The 25,177-nt window shown below is 39.1% G+C and overlaps 1 protein-coding gene across 9 annotated transcripts in view; it reads left to right on the top strand.

The window, feature by feature from the left end:
• AKAP7 (A-kinase anchoring protein 7) overlaps positions 1 to 20,863 on the top strand; it is a 79,847-nt gene extending 58,984 nt beyond the window's left edge. For 2 of the 9 annotated variants that reach the window (XM_084890886.1, XM_084890885.1), the window contains exon 8: positions 19,715 to 20,863. In XM_084890886.1, coding sequence (XP_084747012.1) covers positions 19,715 to 19,920 — 206 coding nt within the window. In that variant the 3' untranslated portion in view covers positions 19,921 to 20,863. Of the gene's footprint in view, positions 1 to 2,070; positions 2,247 to 4,541; positions 4,599 to 18,842 lie in introns of those variants that run through there. The other 7 variants (XM_084890888.1, XM_084890887.1, XR_014795621.1 and 4 more) reach the window with 6 other exon arrangements.
• Positions 20,864 to 25,177: the final 4,314 nt, after the last annotated feature.

Genomic DNA, 25,177 nt, shown 5'->3' with positions numbered 1-25,177 from the left:
CTGGGTCTAGTTTATTGATTCATAAGATTCCACATATATGTGAGATCATGTGATACATATCTTTCTCTGGCTGGCTTATTTCACTTAGCATAATACCCTCCAGATCCATCCATTCTGTTGCAAATGGTAAGAGTTCTTTTTTCTTTTCTTTTTTTATCTGCTGATGGGAACTTAGGCTGTTTCCAAATCTTAGCTATGTTAAATTGTGCTGCTATGAACATTGGGGTGCTATGAACATATATCCTAAAAGCCAGTTTTAAAAATTCTGTCTTAAATTTCTCAATTATTTTCTAATCTTTTGTTATTGTTAATTCATGTTTAATAGTTATGAAAAAACTCTTTAACATTAGATAGCCCTCATCCCCCTTAGATTGCACAATATCCTGAGGGAGATACCATTACCTAATGACTGATTTTATATATTTTGTTCTTAATTGCACATTTTCAGAAGTAGTGCTAACCAGGGCTAATTAATAAAGTTGGTAGGGTTTGTCACCGAATGGTGTCTCCTTAATACCATTAATTAATATCATTAATTCCTGAGCACTGCATTTGGGTGAGAGCCCTTCTTGCTTGGAGGTGGGCCACTTATGCAGCAGAAGCAGTAACTTAGCTGGAAATGGGCAGGGAATTAGAAGAGGAGAAGACGTGATTGCTAGCGGGGACTGAAAACACGGAGGTGCATGGAGACACAGTATTCAGACCATCTGTCCCAGTCTCTCCCCCTCCTCCCAAGCACTTCCTACTTTGCAACAACACACTGAAACCTTATAATGAATTTATCTGATTTACAGATGAAGATATCAAAACTTTGGCAAAGAGGTCACAGTTTCCCAACTGACAGATTTGGGAATTAAACCTCTGGCTTTCTAATTCTAACGACTGTATACTGCACCAATATTGGTGACTGGGGAATGCCAGGCGTGACTCATTTTCTTCAATGAAGAGTATTTCCTGCAGATATTTTTCTTCCTTTGACACGAAAAGTCATGTTTAGGATTTTTAAAAATGACATTTTTTATTCTTTTAGGCTGTGCACTCTTTTTGTTCAGGTGGGTATGAAAGTAGACATACTGCATTCAGAACTTGGAAGTTTTCATTATCATCCATGTCCCCTCCTTCCAACTCTTTCCTGGTAAATAGTGTGCATTTGCCTCGCTGGGAAGGAGAGGAGAAAAGGAAGAGTTTGGATGGCACCTCTCACACTCAGAGCAGTCTTTACTCTTACAGTCACAGAGTAAGGCTGTTCTCTATACTGATAAACAAATTTTGAACAATTGCATGAGATAATGATCTCATGTCATGAAGCCCAAAATATGTCCTGCCTTGAAGTTGTTTTGCTGCCCCTGAATTTGCTTAACCAACTTGCCACATAAAACAGAAATATGCTCTTACTCCTGATCTTCTTCTCAAGGTCTCCATTTGAGGAATTTTCCTGGCTATTGACATAGTTGGTGATATCATTTCAGAATTCATAATATTGATTAATACTGCAACAGGGAACAAAGCAGTGATTCAGAAAGCAGGCATTTAACTTTAAAAGGTGTGCTGTAAAGCGCAGATAACAGTCCACACTCCCCTTCCTCCCACTTTCCCTGTCCTGTCTACTGTTTGTGCCGTTTGTTAAGTAGTTAATGGTACTTCATACAAGCCGTGTTGTTAGTGTTCTGCAATGTCAAGTTCCTTATTCATAAAACAAACTAACTCAAATCTCGGGGGGGGGGGGAAGAAAGCTCTTCCTCTTAATTAAGCGGCAGACAAAAAACGATTTTTCTTTGACTTTCCCTGTGTGGTTACTATATTTGTCTGTGGCAGCAGGACTCCTGGTGGTCTGTTCTTGCTTACCTGGCTTACAGACCCCTCTGGAGGTCCGCAGGGCACGCGTGGTGCTTGCCTGAGGCCAGAGCTCACAGCTCTGTGAGGCTTAGTCAAGCAGGAGGTCACTTCTTCCCCCAGTGCCAGTCCTGGAGCGGCAGAGCAGCGCGTTGGGCTGAGGACGGGGAGGTGGAGCCTTTTTGCTCACTGCAGCGAGTTCCCCTCTCCCTCCCGGCTGTGCATTGGCTCTGCACGCCTGCTCCGTGCACTGCTCCTCCGAGTGGAATAGGCAGGGTGTGCTCACAGCCCCGGTGCAAACTGCATTTTCTATTTGGGGTGCCCGGGGAGAAGAGCACCAGGAAGGAGAGACGGCACCAGTGCCATGGGCCAGCTCTGCTGCTTCCCTTTCTCCAGGGATGAGGAAAAAATCAGTAAGTGTGGTGTGTGCGGTGCAGAATCCTAAGTGCTTGGCTATTTTGCGTGGCTGTCTTCTAGGGGGAGTTTTGGTTGTTTTTTGTGTGAAAGATAGAATAATCAGCTGTGATCGTTCCTGTGCTTTTCTTAAAAGGATTGGAGGGTGTGGAGTTAATAATTAACTGTAGAAGTACACCGACTCAATAGCTAGGCTCGGTGAGATGTAAAATACTGAAAACTCATTTTTGATATTTATGTGTTAGTAATCTTAGAGCTCGTTTTTATCACACTGTCTGGAGTCAGAGTTTAGTTTTCAGATTCTTTCCATCACTGTCTACCATCGGATGTATTGTACAACCAGACTTCCTTGTGCTGCCTGAAATTGGGATTTTTTGAGAGCAATGATCAATGATAACATGCAGAGAAGTAAACTGGCTCTAAAGTGACATCTATTACCCACTTGCAGACGTTTTCATGCAGCCCCTGCTTTTTCACGTGTAACTGTGGGACCCTCCAAACAACAATGCCATTTGCTTCCAGCAAAAACCTCACTGAGTATTTTTAAAGGAATGCCAGGAGGATTTCCTCATTTGCTGATGGCCCAGAAGCAGAACTTAAAGTGGTAACATTTGCACTGACATTTTTCTCCTCACTGGCTTATGTTACTCCCTTACATGTTAGCTTTGTTAAATACAGTACTGGCATTTTAATTGGTGTGTAGAATTTGCCTTGCACGAGTTGCCCCAAAATATTGAATTCTTACTTCTTTTTCCATAAAATGTTTACAGTACTTATTAAATCTGCAGCCACATCTCTGTCACGGCTTTATTTGAATACATTAAATAGGTCTACATACAGAAACTCGAGACATCTGGTTCAGGTGCTCCGAGTCCACATCTGGCTTAGATTTCCTGCTGCTTGTTCTTCAGGAAGCAAACCAGGGATAGCTTTAACAACACTTAATCCATGAGCTATACCGAGTCACTTGGGAAATACCGGCAAACCAGTTTTTGCCTGAAATCTTCTGGGAGTGCTCAGAATATATTTTGCAGACTTTGGAGCGTCTGATTATTAGCAAGAGCTAATAGCTGTGCTCTGAATCTTGCCTGTGAAAAGGATACTGTTCAGTACGTGATGACCCTGATCTTAAAACCCGAGATGACTTTACAAGAGGGTGGCTCATTTCCTAACAGTGAAACTTCTCGGAGATCTGTCAGAATGATTGACTTACGGTTCCTGAGGGTTCAGGCTGACAGAGTCCTCCCCTAGGGAATATGTCTACCTGAAAGCCTGGGGATGGGCAGATGGAGGACTGGGAGTTCCTTCTCACCCTTCTCCACTTCCTGTTCACTGCTCCAGCCTTCCACTGGGAACTTCTGCTTTCCCCCTATTGTTCCTCTTCTCCGCTGTCAGCAGCCTTCTTGGCTCTCACTGCAATCAGGTTCCACCTCAATGAGGCGTGTGCTCTCCTCTGTCTTCTTTGGGATCACAGGAGTGCAGCCTTCAGTTTTACACACAGTGCTTCTTATTCCTGGTCGACAGGAAGTGGTGTCTACTGCTCTTTGGGTTTGCTTTCTCAAGGTCCAAAATTTTAAAAAGAAAATGAAGACAGGACACTGTCTGAAGTGAAGTTCTAGCCCAGAAGTGCAAATTATGGTTAGAAATCAATGCATGTTGACCCCCTTTCCTGTCACCCCCCACCCATTGGCCCCCGATCCTCTCTATTCTCTCCCCGTCATCTGTCATTGCTTCACCATCTTCCTCCTCCTAACCTGCTCCACACCCCATTCACACACCCCGTCAGCTGTTTTCTGATGCCATCTTTCATTTCTCTGCTATGGGATGGTCTCAAGAGAGGCTTCTCTGCCCGGCACTGCCATGTTGCTGGTCATGCTGGTCTCAAAGTACTCATGAAGGGGACTTGAAAAAAGTGGTAGAGGATTCATTAGCCAGCATGTCTCAAGAAACATGTAAATTAGCATAATGGCAGATATCCAGTTTGTCAGTTGTGTTGATGACATGTTCAAGAGTCCGTAGACATTTGGGAGGGCCCAGCAGGTTTCTGATCTTGCTACTGGATGTACAGTAACCTCTTGGGCCTCATTCACCTTTGAGTCCCCACCCAGTAGCCTCATTAGCCTGCTCTGAGCCACATGCTCAGTCAGGACCTACTAGGGACAGAACACAAAAATGCCAAGGGCTACACCCTTCCGATTCTGCCGGAAAGAGTCATGGGCCTTCAAATTATAGAGAATTAAAAAATGAGTTTGTGGTAAAAGTTTAAATTTGTGGATGTCATTCTCAAAACACAGGCGAGTCCTCCACAGTCCTGCAGAGCTACAAAAGGGATGTGTCCAGCTGGCCAAGTGGTAAGGATCACGTGACCCCACTCCCTCCCCGCTGCTGCTTTATTCTGCTATGGCCCTTGGTGGTGGTGGTAGATAGAAATCATTTGATTGGTTCATCCGTCAAATCAGTCATTTGATTCATTGGTGCTACTGTTTTAATCTATTGATAATATACAAAATGATTTTTAATCAACTAGGGGCCTAAATTCATGTGGAAAGTTAACGGTATGCCTAGTCAGAAATCTTCCTAATGGGGTGAGTAGTCAAATACAGCAGAAGTCAACATGGCTTACTTTTCAGTTCATGCAGCACAAAACAGCTAGACCCTTTTGTGTAAATCCATTGGATATTTTTCTCAAACTGTACGCTTCTTGGCCACAATGTGCTGACTACCCTGACAATAAATATATGTTTCTTGGAAGATTAAGCTCTTCATTGCTATATAGGAACATACTTAGCATCAAATTTTTTTTTTTAATCCTGCACATATTGTAGGATTCACAAATGTTTTACAATAGATGATCTGCAGTGTGAGTTTTTGCTGAGTTCTTTTATAGCCCTTGTTTCTCTAAATTACCTGATTTCCCACAGTGTACTTCCTGAAGGAACTGACCCTGAGCAGGAATGTTGTTGCGCAGGCTTCCTGACCACTGCAGCTTATCAATCTTACTAAGTACACCTCCCAAGAGAACTTAATCACTGAGGAGACATCTCTATAACGAATTAGCAAACATTTTGCTTGCTCTTTACCTGCTGCAAATGTTCTCATTTTGAAGCACCTTGCTTTTATGTCAGGTGAAATAGGTGAATGTCTGATAGGTGAGGCAGTCAGTGTCCGGCCACTGGACGTATCCAAGCATAGGGAGAGAAGCCACTCCTAGGGTTGTCAGGAAGAAGGTAACAACCAGTGACAGCTCAGTTAATGCTGTTCTGTGATGCTGAAAATAAAATGGAAACAGTATGTATTTTAATGACACATTTTAATTGGATAAAGTATGTGTTTTAACAATACATACATACTTTACTTTTACATATGAAATACATTCAAATACAGTCTTTTTACGTGCCATGCTACCAGGACCGTTAATAGCATCCATTTCATAAATGAATCGAATCTCAAGACGGTTTGTTTCTGATGATTTGAAATCTGATGGTATAACACAAACATTTAAACTGAGATAAGCAGTGCTAATTTCGTGTCTGAGAATACTTTAATTTTTGAACCTTAATTACCATGTTCAGCTGCACTGAAGGAACTCTGTGTTTAGGTTTTCCAGTTCTCTAGAAGGCTTCCTGTAGGTCCATAGCCTTATACTTTGCTCTTCTGATTTGCACTTATGAACACTGACTGTGCAGCCTGGCTGGGTAGCTCAGTTGGTTAGAGCACCCTCCCAGTGTGCTAAGGCTGCAGGTTCGATCTCTGGTCAGGACATATATAAGAAGCAACCAATGAATGCAAAATTAAGTGGGACAACAAATTGATGTCTCTCTCTCTCTCTCTCTCTCTCTCTCTCTCTCTCTCTCTCTCTCTGTTTCTCTCTCTCTCCCCCCCTTTTCCTCTCTCTCTAAAATCAATAAACAAAAAATTAAAAACACTGATTTTGAGGTTATCTTTCACATGTGTGCTCTGTCGCATGACATGGATTCCAAGTCCCACATAGGCAATACCCCATATTGTCTACATCTCTTTCAGATCCTAACATAGTGTCTTACCCAGAGGAGGCATGTTCTATATGTCCGTTAATGAAGAGAACGATACCCATTTCCTGTCATGGTATGAGAGAACTTTCAGTATAAATCAGCCTATTAGAGGCCAGAATTTTTGGAATGGCTCTGGTGACTGTGGTAACCTATAAAGAACTTCTGGTACTGAATGTACCAGGGAAACATTTTAACATGTTCTCACTTAGACACTACTGCTCAGGCCCCAGGAAAACGTGTGCTAGGGAACCTCCCATCAGGGACACCATTTCTTCCTTGTCTGCAGAAATGTGTTTGTACACAGGGGATGCAGCATGACTCCCGCTCTGCAGCTGCCTGTCAAAACCATATGGCGCATCCCTCGGCATGCAGTTTTTACTGGGGGCAGACGGACTGGGAGTTCCGAGACCTGGATGACAAACCCAGTCAGCTCTCATGTCCTATCTGACACTGGGCATGTGGCTAACACCTCTCAGCTCAGTTCCTCATATTTAAGAAGTGGTGGTCAAATCACCATGATCTTAAAAGTTTATTCATTTCCCCCCATTTGCCCTTAGAGTTAAGAGTCTAGCACATAAATATAGACATGATGCAAGTTTTTCTTCTTTCTATTGCTCTTTTAAAAAATATTTTATTAATTTCAGAGAAGAAGGGAAGAGAGAAAGATAGAAACATCAATGATGAGAGAGAAATCACTGATCTGCTGCCTGTTGGATGCCCCACACTGGGGACTGAGCCCATAACTCAGGCATGTGCCCTGACTGGGAATTGAACTGTGACATCCTGGTTCATACATCGACACTCAACCACTGACCCACAGTGACCGGGCTTCTTTCTATTGCTCTTCCTTCTCTTCTTCCTCCTCTAGGATGGCCTGAAGACCTCCTCCTCTTATTTTAAATGTTCTGAATGCTTACTGTGAGCCAGGTACAATGCCAGGATCCTTGGGGAAAATGTTGCTCCCAATGTCCATTTAAGAGGGGAAGTGGCTGAAAGCTAGTAGTTTGGGGCAGTTGTCAGTTACAGTCCTCCAGGAGTGCAGGGCGGCCCTGAGCTGGCAGGAGGCTGGAGCAGGCCACTCACTATGTGCCGCCCCTCTCTGAAGGCTCAGAGCCTTGGCACTGTTTAACTTGAGGCTGCATGTGCATCCGAATTCTGTGGGTAACCTTGTGGCAGCAGCAGTAATGTTGTGCGATGGAACTTTTAACCATTGCCACTGAAAATTAGGCTTTTCCTTTATTAACTAATGCACACCCAAGAGGTTTATAATGCTAAAATTAAGTGTAGGGACATTAGAGCAAGCGCTCATGTTACTATTCTATCTTACCTCTCTGGTTCCTTTTATTTCTTCATAGGCTTCATGGTAACTGCCTTTCCTTTTGTTGTTCTCAGAGCTTCTTAGAGTTTGCCTGGATTCTGTGATCCAATGCCGAGTAATTCTCATCCAGAGCATGAAGGTCATAGACTTTTCCCCAGCCCTTAGTGTAGTCACTGGCTGCTGTAAACTCTACCCTGACACCTTCCCAAGCAAAGTGATGTGACCTGGCCTTGTCTTATCTCTGGGGACCAAGTAAAAAAAAGGAGCGGGAAATAATATGTTATAAAGGTTTGGGTTAATATTTAAAAATTCATATGTTACCCCTTTCTCAGGCATTTGGCTTTTAATAAGACTGAATTAGCCCATGTGCTCTTAGGAAGTATTTGCAGTAAAATAGCAAAATAAATTAATCAATGATAATGACTTAGCCCAAAATAATCTCTGAGGGAGGAATTTCAGGCAAAGAGTAAAAGTCTTTCAGGGCATCTGATAAATCACTTCCTGTAGATAATTGCTTTCTGCTTAATTAGGTTGGTCCTGTCTAATATGTAGGTTTTTGAGCTTTTATCCATAAACTTCAGATACTTTTAGTAAAGAAACTAAAAAGAGTCCCACATTCTCAGTGCTAAAAGCAAGGGATTCTGGGGTTTTCTTTGGTTCTAATATTTACTTTGTAACTTCTCGAAGCTTCTGTGCCTTCATCTTAAATATCTATTTACTGTGAAAATGAAATAAGCTAATGAATAGGAAATGCCTGACACTGTGGTAGTCATATGATAGGTCCAGGAAATATAATTTCTCTGTAACAAATGAGGGTGTATTGTATAGCTGTAGTCACCTTGGAAGTCAGCTAAACTATAGTTTGCTTTCCATCATGCACAGGAATGGGAAAAGGGGTCTTAGAATTTCAGACCTTGAATTGTTGAGTAGACTTCAACATTTATTTGTATAACATCCTTTCCTTTGGGGGATTCCCTCCCCTTCTCCTTGGGTTTCTGTCCATCATGATGCCTTGCTTCCCTGCCCTGGAAGGGACATGTGGCCCAGCAGAGTCAGCCAGAGTCTTCTTTAAGATTTGATAAAGGGTCTGTCTTTCTTTTGGGTTGTGAGTGGAATGGATGAAAGCATACAATTGCTAGTTGATAGGGAGCGAGTCTGAAGCCAGCTCAGAAAAAAAAGGCTGGGGAGTGGGGGGAGACAGTCCTGATGATATTTTTGAGCCTCTGATTTCAGCTATGACTAAGACCTTCTCCATTACCTGAAGCACTTTTTGTGCTTAAACTTGCTTGAGTTATTTTATTTTATTTTATTTTTTTGGTCACCTGCAACCAAAAGACCAGATATCGTTTCAAAGGACACTCAGTGTACCTAAGAGTAGATCCATCTGGAACAAATATTTCCAAACCTAGTGAAGAAGTGAAAACTCTCTGTGCCATTTTGGTATCAATGAAATTTAGCCCTAAGTGAGTGCTGTTATTGTTGATCATGTCACATGTTGAAAAGTCTGAGCCAGGTGCTATAGAAGACACAACAATGACACATGGTCCCTGTTGTTGGAAGATTCCTTTTCAACTTATATGACTTTTAAAAACGAGATGAATTGGATCCCATGTTTATTCTGCCCCAAATGGAAAAGCCATGATAAAAAGGATCTTGATGCTCTTAGTCTAAGAAGTGAAGCCACACCTCGTCCATTCCAGGCAAGTGACTTAGCTGAGTCAACCAAGTCCAGTGAGAGGGAGTTATTACAACCAAGAGTAGAACTTACGTCAAACTCCCAGCACAGGCAGCAGTTACAGTTGATGTGGGCAAACACAGTTTCTACCATCTTAGCAAATAAAGTTTCCTATATCAAACATGTATAATGTCAAAGTGCAAGTTAACAGACCTTGGAACTATTAAAACCAGCCTTTCCATTGTATAGTACAGTTCTTTACCCTTAGCAAATAGTCATAGACAGGAATGGAGCAATGGGATGAAAATATAAAGAATAAGTATAGCTTTTTTAATTTTTTTTAAATCCTCACCCAAGGATATGTTTCCATTGATTTTCAGAGAGAAAGGGAAGGAGAGAGAGAGAGAAACATGGATCAGTTGCCTTCCATACATGTCCTGACTGGGAATCAAACCCTGCAACCTGGATATGCCCTGACCAGGAGTTAAACCCACAAACTTTCAATGCACAGGATGATGCTCCAACCAGCTAGCCACACTGGCTAGGACAAGAATAAGTATTAACTCAACATCTATCCTAACTAGGATATAAATGATGATTTTACTGAAGGCTAAGTCAAAAATACAATTTTCTATTTCTACAAAATGCTCCCAAAACTTACATAGTCAAGGACATTTGAAAGAAGGAATCTAATTGAAAAGGGTGGTTCATTTTTATTTTATTTTTTACATGTCTCAGTAGCCCCTCCCCCCTCACCTCTCCTCCAAGTTTGTGGTTAGATAGTTGGTGTTGGTATTTGCCATGAAAATCACATCAAATTAATTATTTTTCTAAGTATGTAGTGTGTTTTTTTTCTAATATATATATTTTTTATTGATTTCAGAAAGGAAGGGAGAGGGAGAGAGAGAGACAGAAACATCAATGATGAGAGAGAATCATTGATCAGCTGCCTCCCGCATGCCCCCGACTGGGGGACGAGCCCGAAACCTGGGCATTTGCCCTTGCCTGGAATGGAACCCAGGACCCTTCAGTCCACAGGCTGACGCTCTATCCACTGAGGCAAACCAGCGAGGGCTCAAATTTCAATTTCATGTCTTGTATCTGACTGTTAGAGCAAAAATAAAATTCACACTTTCTAAGCATGAAAAATATTCAGCTAAAGTTAGCTGTGAAGCTCAGCTTTTTCAGAGTTTGGATTGATGTATTGATAGCTAATAAACTGGCAAGCAGATGATCGGTTAATTTAAGACTTTCTATCTAAATCTATAGCTGTCAGTCTTATTTAGAATTCTGACAAGAGTGAGTGTCTTGAGGAGGGAGGTCAGGATGGCGAGGAGCCTGGAAACCATGTGATAGGAGGAAGGCTGGAGTACTCTGGCTGCTTAGCTGGGAGAGGAGACAGATGGGTTACTTGTCTTAAAAAATTTGGAGGATTCTTTAACGTGGAAGGGAAAAAAGAGCGACTCTGTATGGCTCCAATGTGCAGAATTAGGACAGTGGTGTTCATTTTAACACATTTTCTTTTGGGGATTTTAGAAGCCAAGTGGTAAAGATAAGTTAAAACCAGTAGTATTCTAATTATGTGTGCAATAACTCTTGTTTTAAATAACAAAAATCCTGAAATGGAGCCCTGAAACAGAGAAGTTTTCATAGTCAGATTTTGTATTAAAAATTCTCAATGCATTGCCTAAAAAAAGATATTTTAAGACAGAGTTTTCAAGTTGTTTTTAAGTTACCAAACGCTTTCTTTAAGAAACTAAATTTTAGCCGAAACTGGTTTGGCTCAGCGGTAGAGCGTCAGTCTGCAGACTGAAAGGTCCGGGTTCGATTCCGGTCAAGGGCATGTACATTGGTTGCGGGCACATCCGTGGTGTGTGTGGGGTGTGCAAGAGGCAGTTGGTCGATGTTTCTCTCTCACCGACGTTTCTAGCTCTCTATCTCTCTCCCTTCCTCTCTGTACAAAATCAATAAGAAATGTATTTAAAAAAAAGAAAGAAAGAAAGAAATTAAATTTTAGATGACCAAAATTTTTATAAAAAAAAAAATATATACTTTTTTTTCACTTTCAAAATCATAGTTTATTTATTTCTTTTGATAAAAAAATAGTTACATATTAAGGAATGCATCTAGTAATTTTGCATTGAATGTTAACAATAAAAATAAAAATAAAAATATCTAGACACCTGAAAGCCTCACTAAGGAGCCTGAAACCTGGGCATTTGCCCTTGCCTGGAATGGAACCCAGGACCCTTCAGTCCACAGGCTGACGCTCTATCCACTGAGGCAAACCAGCGAGGGCTCAAATTTCAATTTCATGTCTTGTATCTGACTGTTAGAGACACCTGAAAGCCTCGCCATCCTGACCTCCCTCCTCAAGACACTCACTCTTGTCAGAATTCTAAATAAGACTGACAGCTATAGATTTAGATATATAAATAAATATATTTATTTATTCCATAATAGCTATTAAATGACTCTTTTAAATTACTCACTTCAAGATCAGCACAGCAAACTTGCCCTGATCAGTTTAACAAACATAAAAGAACAAATTATTTTAAAACGAATTCATAGTTTATGAAAATTCTTTAAAAAGTATGTGTCTTTTCAAGTTTGTTAAGCTTATGTTCTACAATTTTATGAATTTTTTTAGTAATTATTTCTATTTCCCCCCCCCAGTTTTATTGAGATATTATTGACATAATGTGGATGAATCCAGGAAATCAGTATTTTTCAATGCCTCACATTTTAGTTTGGTGCATCTAGAAACTTAAAGCCATCTGTATCTCACTGTTTCAGCTGCAGTCTATTCATATGTCTGCTGAAAAGCCTTTTGCAAGATTAATTAGTGGTAGCTTTTCTCTACCTATGAAGGAACATTATAAAATTCTTGTTTGCCGTTACGCCAACATTGTTTCAAGGAACATATTTTCAAGTGAATAGGTTGCCCCTATCTTATTTGTTTACCGTGACTTACAGCAGGAAAATCATAAACAAATAGCCTTGTAACCTTATACACTGAAAAGAGTCACAGTATCCCTGTCATTTAAATCAAAACAGCAATAGCTGATTTTATTGAATATTTACCGCAAGCAGAGCACTGTGCTAAGTGCCCTGGAAAAGTCAGAAAGTTGGGTTAGATGGTTTGAATGGCACCTTGTTCTTTATTGTGAACCAAGAAAATATATGGAGGATAAACAGGAGCCTCGTGGCAGTTGCTTCTAGAGCCTGCCTGCCCTCTATGTCCAAAGGGTGTATTAATTCCCTTAACCCCAAATAAAATCTCGCCATCGTGTTTAAACTTAATCCATGTGTCATTTGAAATTCTTTTCTTTCGACAACACAGAAGAACTTGTTGTCACCAGTAACATTAGATCATTGAGAAACGAAAGTATTTGCTAAATTATTTTCTCTTTTTCTTTTTTTAATTTCTTTATTGATTAAGGTATGTGTCTTTATTCTCCCATAACCCCCCACCTCCCATTCATGCCCTCACCCCTCTGTTGTTTGTATCCATCTATTAGGCTTATATGCATGCATGTAAGTCCATTGGTTAAAAAACTGGAGCATGGTGAACTCATAAATGTATTGTTTTAACTTCAGGGGGAAATAACTAAAGAAAATAATTTAGTACTACAATTTTATTTTCTTTACTTATTAAAATAAAAGTATTTGCTAAATTATTTTCTTTATTATTTCCCCTGAAGTTAAAGCAATACATTTATGAGTTCACCATGCTCCAGTTTTTTAAAAGTGTGCTTGGTTTCTTTATTCACTTTTATTAGATGCTTGGAAGAATGACCATGGATGGCTTTATTTTTTAAATTTTATTTTTCAATTGCAGTTTTTAAATTTTATTTTTCAATTCATGGCCATGGATGACTTTACATTTTTAGTTCTCTCTTGATTTCATTTTAATGATTAGTTATCTTCAAGTTTTCTTTAGCATTACACATTTTTTGTTTGAGCCATTAGCATGGCTTTTATAACACCCTGTAGATTGGTGCACAGATTGCTCAGTATTCATAAGGAAAGTACACTGACCAAATAGTTCTGTGCACCTGGATTTTCATGGTCAGACTTTAAAAACTAGGTTTTGGAAGCCATCAAAGAAAATGAACTGTGGCAGTTTAACCCATTTTATGTATTGGTTAGTTGAATAAATTAGAGTGAAATGTATGTGTTATAGAATACACTCTACATGCTTATCCAAAAAGGTTTGGTTTAGGATTAGGCAGCTGAGTTAAAGCGAGCTACATTTTGAATAATTTTTGAAAATAAACTTTCTTCCATCGTGATATTTAAAATATTTATGACGCTCGTGATTACACTGTAGTTATACTTGTATTTTAGTGTCTCTCACTAAGAGACATGACTGTTTATTTGTATCGAACCTAAAATGAAGCAAAGTCACTAGTTAGTGGCCTGTCTGATGTTTTCCTAAAAAATAAGAGCAGTGTTCTGAGGCCCAAGCTTACATTTTAAAACATTCGCTGTGTTCTGGAAATACAGTTTTCTTTAACATTATATGAAATGGGTTGAACTAAGTTGTTCCTTGAAGACAAGCCTTAATCATTTGTGTATCTCTCAGGATCTGGAAGTGCACTTTGATCATAGTAGGTGCGCCAAGTAAATAAATAAATGATGTACAGACTCCTCAGTATGTTCCTCAGTGGAACCTTCATACTGTCTCCCCTGCGTACAGTTCCAGCCTCATCATTTTCCTTCCCTCTCACCACATCAGTCACTGTACTACCCTGAATTCTTCAGTTACCCAGACAAGCTGCTACTAAATTGCAGGTTTCCTGAAGACTGGGCCCATATGGGGCTCATTTCTGTATTCATTGGAAGAATACCACAAATAGAGAGTACTCATGTGGAAGAATACCACAAATAGAAGGAGGGATGGGCGGAAGATGGAAGAAAAGGATTGTACTACATTAATCAATATCCATCTAGTAGAAACATTTCACCCTGAGAACAAAACCTTCTGAATTTTTCTATTTTCTAATTAGCCGATCATTAAATTATGCGGTGTTTCTCACATGTACTCCTCATTTCCCCGGGGTGAGGATGCAGCAGAGAGCGGTGGAGTATCTTGGGGCTGGGTGTCCTGGATGAACTGATTCCCTGATTTTGAGTGAGAACTACCAATTCCCATCACTTTACTATGTGATCTTAGACAATTTATGTAACCTCTTGTGTTTCATTGTTCTAACGTGTTACATAGGAAGAATAACACTTATTTTGCCTCATAAGGTTTCTTTGAGGATCTGAAAGAATGTTTCTGAAAGCCCTTTGCAAAGTGTGAAGTGTTATTTAAATGAATGGAAGGAAGTATTTTTGTTACTGCTTTTAGTGGCCTAGAACCATGGGGATTTCCTGAGCCTGAGGAACCTTCTGACCCGGGTGTGTGTGTGTCCTTATGCTATGGAAGAGGTGGAGTGATATCTACAATTATGATTTATTTAACCAGATTAGATTGCTGACAGCATTCATGCTGCTGCTCTATCTTGGTGAACATTGCCTTCAGAACAGGAAAGTGACCTTTATTTCTGCTCGAATCAGCTCCTACCATGGAATATCAGCCTAGAAAGAAAAGTATATGTAATCATGAGTAAGAGTGTTGGCCAAACAAGTGAATACTAATTCAAGCTAGTAATACTTTTAAAAATAAAGTTTTATGTAAAATTATCTTAATATATTATAATAAATTACATGAACAAATAATTTTAAATGTCAAAGCAATGCTCATTTTTCAGTCTTGCTTTTCTGCCAAAGAACACAATAGTTCAAAAACTTACACTTTTGACATCTTTGTCATCAGAATACTTGGCCAATGATAGCTGTACTTCTGTTGATACTCCTTTGTACCAGACTTGTGTTTGGAATGGTTGCTTCTTTTATCACTGTTCAAATTGCACCTCGGAATCCATTTTGCACAAAATGACTTATAGTGGTCCTGAGCAAATAGTCAAGGAAATAGATTACAACAACAGAGTGACACTTAATAAAGTGAGTAAATGAATGTTTGGCATTTAGTAGGTGTTGAGCGCAGTCTTCTTAATCATAACACGTATAAAATCTAATAAAATAACTACCAAAGCTTACCATGTTCCAGACACAATGTGAGGCACTTTTTATAACTTATCTCTAATGCTTACAACACTAGTGCAGGGTATATTATCATCTTTTGTAGCCATTGAAGGAATATTTAGTTGTGGAGAGATTGTGAACAAGGTTGTACAGATAGAAAATAGCCCTAGCCGGTTTGGCTCAGTGGATAGAGCGTCGGCCTGTGGAACAAAGGGTTCTGAGTTCGATTCCAGTCAAGAGAATGTATCTGATTGCAGGCTTCTCCCAGGCTTGGGCTCTGGTCAGGGCTCGTGCAGGAGACAACCGATTGATGTATTTCTCTCGCATTGATAGTTCTGTCTTTCCCTCCCTTTTCCACTCTCTCTAAAAATCAATGGAAAATTATCCTCAGGTGAGGATTAAAAAAAAAAAAAGAAAGAAAGAAAATAGCAGAATTGGATTTTAAGCTCATATGTATATCATACGTTTCTTTCCTTACACACATATTAGTTCTGACATATCACCATTGGTAATTCTATTACATAACCAAGGTTTCCAATAAGAAATGATAGCATTATGGTAGAAATTGTATAGGGAACAATGTGGATTATTAATTGGACTAAGAGAAATATTACATACGGGAAAAAAAAATCCTAACGATAATTGATAAGCCTACATCTACACTTTGTAATGACTCAAAGTCCATAGTTTATAATACATTATTATTCACTCTTGGTATTGTAGCTTCTGTGGGTTTGAACAAATGAACTATAATGCCATGTATCTATCATTATGGGACCATACAGAATCTTTTCACTGTCTTAAAAATTCTCTGTACTCTGCTTATTCATTCTCTACCACTGCCCCTCAACCCGTGCCAACAACTTATCTTTTTACTGTCTCTATAATTTTGCCTTTCTAAAATGTCATACAGTTGGAATCATACAGTATGTAGCCTTTTCAGATTGGTTTCTTTCACTTGGCATGACACCCTCTACGTCTATCCATGCAAAAGTTAATATTTCACTTTTTTTTTTTTTTTTTTTTTTTTTTTTTTACGGCTGAGCAGTATTCCACTGTGTAAATATACCACAGCTTTTTTATCTACTCATTCAGCACTTGGGTTGCTTACATGTCTTGGCTATTGTAAATAATGAACATGTGGGTGCATATATTCTTTCAAATTAGTGTTTGGTCTTTTTTTGTTGTTGTTGTTTCTTTAGATACATACCCAGAGTGGAATTGCTGGGACATAGGCAGTTTTATTTTTAATTTACTGAGGAACCTTCATACTGTTTTCCATAATGGCTGTACCAATTTGTAATTCTACCAATAGTCCACTAGGATTCCTTTTCCTCCACATCCTCACCAATGCTTCTTGTTTGTTGATTTATTTATTATAGTCATTATGACAGGTGTGAGGTAGTATCTCATAGTTGTTTTGATTTCTTTTTTTTGTTTGTAATTAATGATGTTGAACCACTTTTCATATGTCTATTGGCCATCTGCATATCCTCTTTGGAGAAGTATCTATTCAGGTCTTCTGCCCACCTTTTAATTGGGTTGTTTGATTTTTCTGGTGTTGAGTTGTTTGAGTTTTTTAATAAACATTGGATATTAACCCCTTTCAAGATGTATATCTTCTTCTCCCTTTAATAGGCTTTTTGTTTTGTTGATGGTTTCCCTTGGTGTGCAAAAACTTTTTAGTTTGATGTAAGCATATTTGTTTATTTTTTGTTGTTGCTTCCCTTGCCCAAGGAGATATTTGAGAAAAAACATTGCTAAGAGAAATGTCTGAAATTCTACTGTCTATGTTTTCTTCTAAGAGCTTATGATCTCAGGTCTTACATTTAAGTCTAATCTATTTTTAGTTCATTTTTATATGTGGTATAAGAAGATGGTTTAGTTTTATTTATTTGCATCTATCTGTCCAATTTTCTCAACATCATTTATTGAATAGACTGTCTTTATCCCATTATATGTCCTTGCCTCTTTTGTCATAAATTAATTGACTCTATAGATATGGGTTTATTTCTGCGTTCTTTATTCTGGTCCATTGAAGATCTTGGCCTATTTTTTAATCATGTTTTTTTCTTCTTCTCATTATTGAATTTTAAGGGTTCTCTGCATGTTTTGAATAATAGTTCTTTATCACATATGTCTTTTGCCAATATTCCATCTGCACTTGAAAAGAATCTGTATTCTGGTTCAGCTGGATGGAATGTTCATATATGTCTGTTAGGCCCATTTGGTCTAAAGTATTGTTCAAGTCCAGTGTTGGTTTTCTGTCTAGATGATCTAACCATTGTTGAAAGTGGAGTATCGAAGTTCCCTGCTATTATTGGGTTGCTTTCTATAACTTCCCTAAGATCTGTTAGTATTTGCTTAATGTATTTAGGAGCACAGATATCTTTGCCTTCAGTCATCTGCCTTCCTGAGTCCACAGCTCAATGGAACGCGATGAGGTACTTACTGAAGGGACATGAGTTACAGCTCCCTTGTGCTTTACCATAAAATGAAAGAAAGAATAATTAAACCTTGATCATCATGAGCAGGGAAGGAAAATGGCCATAAAAGATCAATATCTAGTAGTTCACCATCATAAGTCTAACTCTTCCTTGAAGAGTTTTCGCCTTTATTTTTTTTAATCTTCACTCGAGAATATTTTCCATTGATTTTTAGAGAGTAGAAGAGAGAGGGAAAGACAGAGAGAAATATCAATGTTAGAGAAACACATCGATTGGTTGCCTCCTGCATGAGCCCTACCAGGGCCCTGGGCCAGGGAGGAGCCTGCAACCAAGGTATGTGCCCTTGACCAAAATTGAACTCGGGACCCTTCGGTCCACAGGCTGACACTCTATCTACTGAGCCAAACTGGCTAGGGCAAGAGTTTTCTACTTTTTAAATTCCAGTTATAGCAATGAAATTAAAAAGAATATTAGCCTTACAAACTTATTCTATACCAGTTTCTAGCAGTAGTAACCACCTTTGTCTTCCTGGGAGCGCTATTTAACAATCAACCTGTAGGACAAACATTTTAAAATTAGTGTTCTTAAGTACGGTAGTTAGCTACTAGGCAAATTTTGATTACTTGGCATTTAGCAGTAGAGAAGGAGAAAGAGACATAGGTTTAGTTGGTGAATTCATGTCTGAGGCTCCCGGTGGGCACACGGACTTCAGTAATAACAACTGGCCTTGAATAAGAGAAAAACAAAAATTCCATGCAGAAATGAGAACATTCCGGCATTATAGGTAGAGTATTTTTTTTATTGGGGCTTATGAACTACTTTATGACCTGAAGGCTTTAGGAATAGGCAATCTCCTGTTTCTGCCAATACCAAATGAAAAGCCCAGTCAATATTCTTAGATTTATAGATTTTAGTTTACCAGATGGAAGGACACTTGCTCTTTTTAACTAACTGCACGAGCCGGCCCCTGCATGCTGAGTGTCTATGGCAATGTGATCTCAGTGACCTCTCTTCTCTGTTGTGGAATGTAGGTGATAAGAATGGAGGTGAGCCTGATGATGCTGAACTGGTAAAGCTCAGTAAGAGGCTGGTGGAGAATGCAGTGCTCAAGGCTGTCCAGCAGTATCTGGAAGAAACACAGAACAAAAACAAGCCAGGGGATGGGAGCACTGTGAAAACGGAAGAGGCTGATAGGAATGGCACTGACAATGACAACAGGAAATGAGACCCAGACGCAGGCAGGCCCCACTGCTCTGTGAGAAGCATCCCTGCTCCCCTCTGCTGAGTCAGTGGACTGATTTGCAATGTGCTGTTGAAGCGTCTCTTGTCCAGTCTGTGGAGGTTGCCTAATACTTTCATGATCAGTGTGTTTGCATTTCTGAAACACAACGGAAGAAAAATGGAGTGCTGGAACTAGCAGAGGAAATTAATTTATGAACGAAGAATGGCCAAAGTTTCACTTCCCGTGGGCCATGCCCAAGGGAGAGGGGACTTTGGGCTATGCCTCATGGACTCAAAGGCCATGGAAGGCCTTGCCATAACTGGAATACTGCCATTGATATCGCTTAGCAGGGCATCTGACTACTTTATCTGCGGCCAACATATACACGCAGCTAACAAGTGCTAAGTTTCAAATAATCACTGTTGAAATGATTACCCACATGGTCCATAATGTTTTATGTTTGTCCTATGTATGCTGTCGCTATGCAGTGAACTTGATTTACAGTCTATTTGTTTCAGGTAAATAATATATTTTTTGGCAAAATGCAACCTTTTCTATAAGATACGGGCCACATTTTAAACGTTTCTTTTGAGCCCTCTTTTGATAAGTCGGTGTGCCATATTGAATGTTTTCCACTGGCATTTGTGTGTAAAATGTATTGTAAATTTTTTTTTTCTGTAGGCCAGAGACCTATTGGAATCCAATACTTAATTAATGAAGCTTTGCAGCGAGAAAGGATGGTTCTGAAGTCCAAAGTGAAACAGATAAAAGAACTTTTACTCGAGCCTGAGACTCAGGCCAAAATTAGAAGGGAGCTCTTTGAAGGAAGATCCATTAACAACAGTAATCAAGAAAACGATGTTGATTTCAGTGCAACTTTGACATGAGCACTACATTACTGTCATGGTACCATAGTTTGTGAAGCCCTTTCAGCTGACTAAGTGGCTCTTTGGTAAATACCAAAGAAGTGTTCTGGTAGTGTTTCTACTATGCACACCAACATTTGGTAAGGAATTAACAACTTCTTGCCAAAGAAAAACGACTCTGCCCTGTTATTTTTATTTTTAAAGCTATACTTGCGTTTGGGAATGTTTGTTTCTATAAGTTATTTTATTAAAAGGACTTTCTTTATTAGCTGTTGTAAAATGTTCTTGGGGTCTTCACAGATAAAATATGCGGACTGTGAAAAACAGTTTATAGCGAAAAAAGACAGTATTTGAAAGTTCACTTGCTTCCTGTTGACATGAATTTTGTCGTAGCCATAAATCAAAAGAAGTACTATCCACATGTGACTATATCTAGTGTTATTTTTAGTGGGAATTTGGATGTTTATTGAATATTGCCACTAGTACTTGAATGAACATTTATAAATGTAATTATTGCAATCACTGGTTAAGAACGTGTTATAATATCCATATGCATTATTTTTCAATGATCAAAATGTAGTATGCCTTTTCATTTCTTAATGAATAAATGTTTGGGATTTTTATTTTCTACTTTTCTGAAGATAAGCCCAGGTTTTATGTATCGGTTAGAATTTGAATTTGTTTGCACTGATTTATTTTTAAAGAAAATTTTTGAAAAAATTTCCCCTTGTATGATAATCATTGGTAACAGCTTTTTCAATTGTCCTTGTAAAACTGCTGCTACTAAGAGAGCATTATGGAGGGGGAAATCATTGGAGATCAAATATGTAATCATTTCAAATATAAAATCCAGTTGACTCCTGGATTTTAGCTATTTTTTCACTGGGTAAATTATACTACATTTATTTATAAATGAGTTTTTGCATTTTCATGCTTCTTAATAAATGTATTGTTTTCCCTTGTTGCCTTTCCTCATTTTCTCTCACTTTTGGATCGGGGTCGGTGTAATGAAGTCATAGACAGGAGCCCTGAGAGTCTCAGTGTGTCTTCACCTGGATGTTCCTATCCTTCATGCCAAGGCCACACAGTTGTCAGAGCTCCTTCAACTTTAGACTATTGATCACTTCGAATCAGTCAGCTTCACAGAGAATTAACAGCATGACATTAAGTGCAAAGAAAATCTAAATAGCATCTCATAAACTGCTAATAACATGTCACTGGAGTGACATCAGTAGCAAAGATGAAAGCAGGTCCATCCAGATACAAGGACCTGGGTGCTGCTTATCATGGCCTCTCTTTCAGCGGAAGAGGGCTTTATTGTTTGTAAGCAGAGATATTTGGGGAGTTGCCTTGACTTTCAAATGAGGAAACAAACTCAAAGAGATTGAGTGCCTTATCCAAGCCACCTGCTATGGAGGAACTAGACTTGAATACAACCCAGGACTCCAGAGTTCCCAGAGCTATGTCACTCCCATAATCAAATTTAACAGCATTTCAGAGAGAGTACTTCTCAGCATATGCCTATAAGTATATTTATCTTCAAGGAGCTGTTCCAACCTTTCAAACACATTGAAAAGCCAAGGCAGTGTTTTTTTCCAAACGAGGGTTTCATGTCTTACTGTTACCTTAGTTAGGAATCATAGCTTCCAGGTGTACCAGGTGATTTATGCATATTACTACCGTCTTTCCCTTTAATGACCATGTTAGCAAGTTACCGTACTACTTTCCAGATAGACTAAAAACTTAGACTCTAAATAGTTAAGTGGCCATAAGGATAAATGGCTATTTATAAAGCTAATAAAAGGTAGGTCTAAATTTAAACTTGGATCTGTTCTACTTCAAAGTCATACTCTTTCCACAATGCACTTCCTTTCTCTACCAGGTACAATGCATCTCACAACTTGAGGATGTGTAACAAGGGGAAAGTCACTTTCTTTGGACTAAGCCAGCTCCCTGTAACCCTGCAGCTCTGTGAACATATTTGAGAGCAGTCAGTTGATAAGATAGAAGTGAAAAACCAAAAACCCAGATAGCTAATTTAGGGATTAAATATTCTAATCCTTATCAATCAAATACTCATTTAAGCAGGCTTACAAAGATAATGGAAAATATACAATAAAACAAATTTTGTTCGTGGTTCCATTTAAAAAAACTAATAAGACATTAACTTCCCCAAATCCTAAGTTTGGGATCTGAAATAGTCAAAATGGCCTTTCTCCATTAATCAGAGTAATTGCTTGTAGAATCACATAGTCAGAATATATTGCCCTGAATTGGCACTGCACGCTAAAGCCTTGTTTTCTGCCAGGGAGGCTTCATGGTTGAGGAAAGAGCATTGGCATAGTCCAGGAGGCAGACTGACTTCTAGGCCCAGGTCTAGCTCTGACAAGTGATATTGAACAAACCAATTAATTTAAAATATATATATATATATATATATATTTTAAAATTGATTTCAGAGAGGAAGGGAGAGGGTGAGGGAGAGAGAGATAGAAACATCAATGATGAGAGAGAAACATTGTTCAACTGCCTCCTGCATGCCCCCACTGGGGATGGAGCCCACATCCTGGGAATTGAACCATGACCTCCTGGTTGATGTTCAACCACTGATCCAGGTTGATTGGGCCCAATTTACTTTTGTGAGCTTCAGTCCCCAGTCTATTATTTGAAACAGTAGGGCCAGGTGATATCTAAGGATCCTGGACTCTTTGTGACTATGCTAGGGTGCTACTTGTGCTGATGCCACCGTCTCAGCTAGCTACCCAAGTGTGAGACCTTCTTGTCTGGGCCACTCCAAGGCATCTGTTGTCAGTGACAGGGTAGAAATTCTAGAAGATTTCACATTGTTTCACTTGTGTTGGTTGTCACCTTCATGTGGCATGTATTCACATTTATAACCAGATCCCAACATTTTTATTCACTAGAAAAATAGTAGTTCTTAGATGAATATTTTAAGAGACATCAAAAAATATTTTCAACAGAATAAGAGTTTGCCAGCTTTTAACTTGGTCCTACTCTGTTAGTTTTAGGTTATTGTATGAATCTATTTCTCAGTCTAAACAATGATAGGCCTTTGAGATATATTAGATTTATTTCTAGAGCATTCTTAAGATTCAAACTATTCACTCCAAAACACAAATGTGCCAGTCATCCCAGCAGCAAGATGTTCCCATAAGGAGGTAATTAAAGCAGTTTGACTTCATATTCTAAATGTCATTTCAGACATATGACCAACAAGATATATTTGCTACTCTGCACTCTATCCCAGATGCATAAACCAGCTATGGCATTATGTAACAAATGAAGAACTTATTTCATTTTATAATTAAAGACAACTTACAGTATCTACAAACATAAGTTGATGAATGGATAAGTTGATATCAGCATCCATGGTTTTCATCCCTTTCAGATCTCATCTCTAATAATTTTATCTTGAACAAATTGTAGATGCATTCCTGAATTCTAATTTCTTTTTTTGCAGGTAGAGAGAATTCATATAAAAAATAAATCCAGTGTACTTAAAAAGTTTCTAAGTCCCTATGTGAATTTGATAGCAGTGCACATTGCTAACAAGAGAAACCCTTGAATTATTTCACCCATAGTAAAAATGAATATTAGAGCAGTTCACTCTAAGTCAGTGATTTAAAATTCTGACACTACCTATAGCACTTCCTTCCTGGATCACTGTCCCAGGGATAATAAGGTACTCTGAGAGCTGAAAGAAGGTGCTAATATAATTTCTAGTGTAATATGCTCAAAACTACTTTGTAGGAAGGAGCGGCTATAGGGTTAAGCCTAGGTGTGACCTGTTGGCAAAGCCACAAACAAGTCCCAGCTTAGAGGGCACAGCCCGCTTAGCATAATTAAGCTTGACCTTATGACACTCCTTAGATCCTTCCTGGGTAGCTAATGGGCTGTGGGAGGTGCAGGAAGTGCTGCCAAAACAAGTGAAACTCACAATAAAAATTGTAACTATTTTGACGACTACCTTGTTTTTCTCCAACAACTATAAAATAAAGACTCAGCTTGCTGGCTGAATCTCTCTGTGGCCTCAGCCAAGCACAGGAGATCCACCGAGACCCAGCTTATTCTCTTTGTCTGTCTTTTCTTTAGTCCTTAGCCGCCCCCGCTCCCCCTCCACCTCTCCACATCAGGCTCACCAAACCCTTGACTGTGCTGGCCCATTAAATGTAACTAATAAGTTCAGGCAACTTAGGGTCATTTTAAGGTGTGAACTGCAACATTTATTCTCCTGCATATCCCATCCTTAGGCACTTGTTGGAAGGTCATGGGATTTGTTATAGCATCAAAGACAGGAATAATAACACTGAAAAATCGATTCACTGTCTTCAGTACACTAATGTTCCTCTCCCATTAGTGGTTCAAATTATGTTTGAAAAGCCACTATCCTATTGCCACCGTCCCCGTATACTTCTGTGACGTTGCTTGTAGTCCTGTCAGTTTAAGCAGCTATATGGTATATGGAGCTCTTGTTCTTAGTAGGTGAAGGCAGAGCAAATTGGTACTACACTTCAGATTACACTTCCTGCCCAAAACCACATGGCACAATATCATCATGATTATGTCTTTAAAGTGCTCCGTAGCTTCTTTGCATATTTATAAAAAATTATGGTTAAGATATATGTTACCCATAAGATAACATATCTTACCCGTATTTTTAAGGCTTTTTTTTTTTTTTTTTTTTTTGTAAATGCTCATGTAGGATATTAAAAGTTGTAGGAGGTGAGAGAATGAAGAAATGAGTCTCATAGCTGGACAGGCTTTACAATCCTGAGGAAAGAAACAGAAGTTCTATGTATGCATCAATGCAAAACATATCTGCTATGGTAATTGTGGTAAAGAAAATAGCTTGGATATGCAAAGTGGGGAGAGACTATATATTTTTTTTAAGATTCTGGAAGACAAATTAGGAAGCTAATTTTGTCAGGTCGACTTTCCAAGTGTCTTTATGGAGGGAGATGGGATGAGGGCTTTTACAGATTTCCTGAACATTTGTCGCACTCAGTGACTGCCAAGCATCTTTTGAACACCCTTCCTACGTTGGGAGCCCAGCTTCCCCAGGGAAGGGTCCCGAGGTGGAGATAGGAATTCACCTTTTCAACCTTCTGTGTCACAAGTTTAGTGATGTGATCTGGGCTCTACCAAACAAGAGACCCTGCATGGAATAAATCTGGCAAAGGTGCTCTCTGGGGATCCCATACCTTCTGTAGGTCATGCGCACTGGCAGAAGGTAGTGCCAACAAGGTTTCCTGGAACA

This window comes from Pipistrellus hanaki (genome assembly GCF_964339955.1).
Source record: "Pipistrellus hanaki genome assembly, chromosome: 7".
NCBI lineage: Eukaryota > Metazoa > Chordata > Mammalia > Chiroptera > Vespertilionidae > Pipistrellus > Pipistrellus hanaki.
The sequence above is the reverse complement of the archived record's forward strand: the minus strand, read 5'-3'. Positions and strand labels throughout refer to the sequence as shown.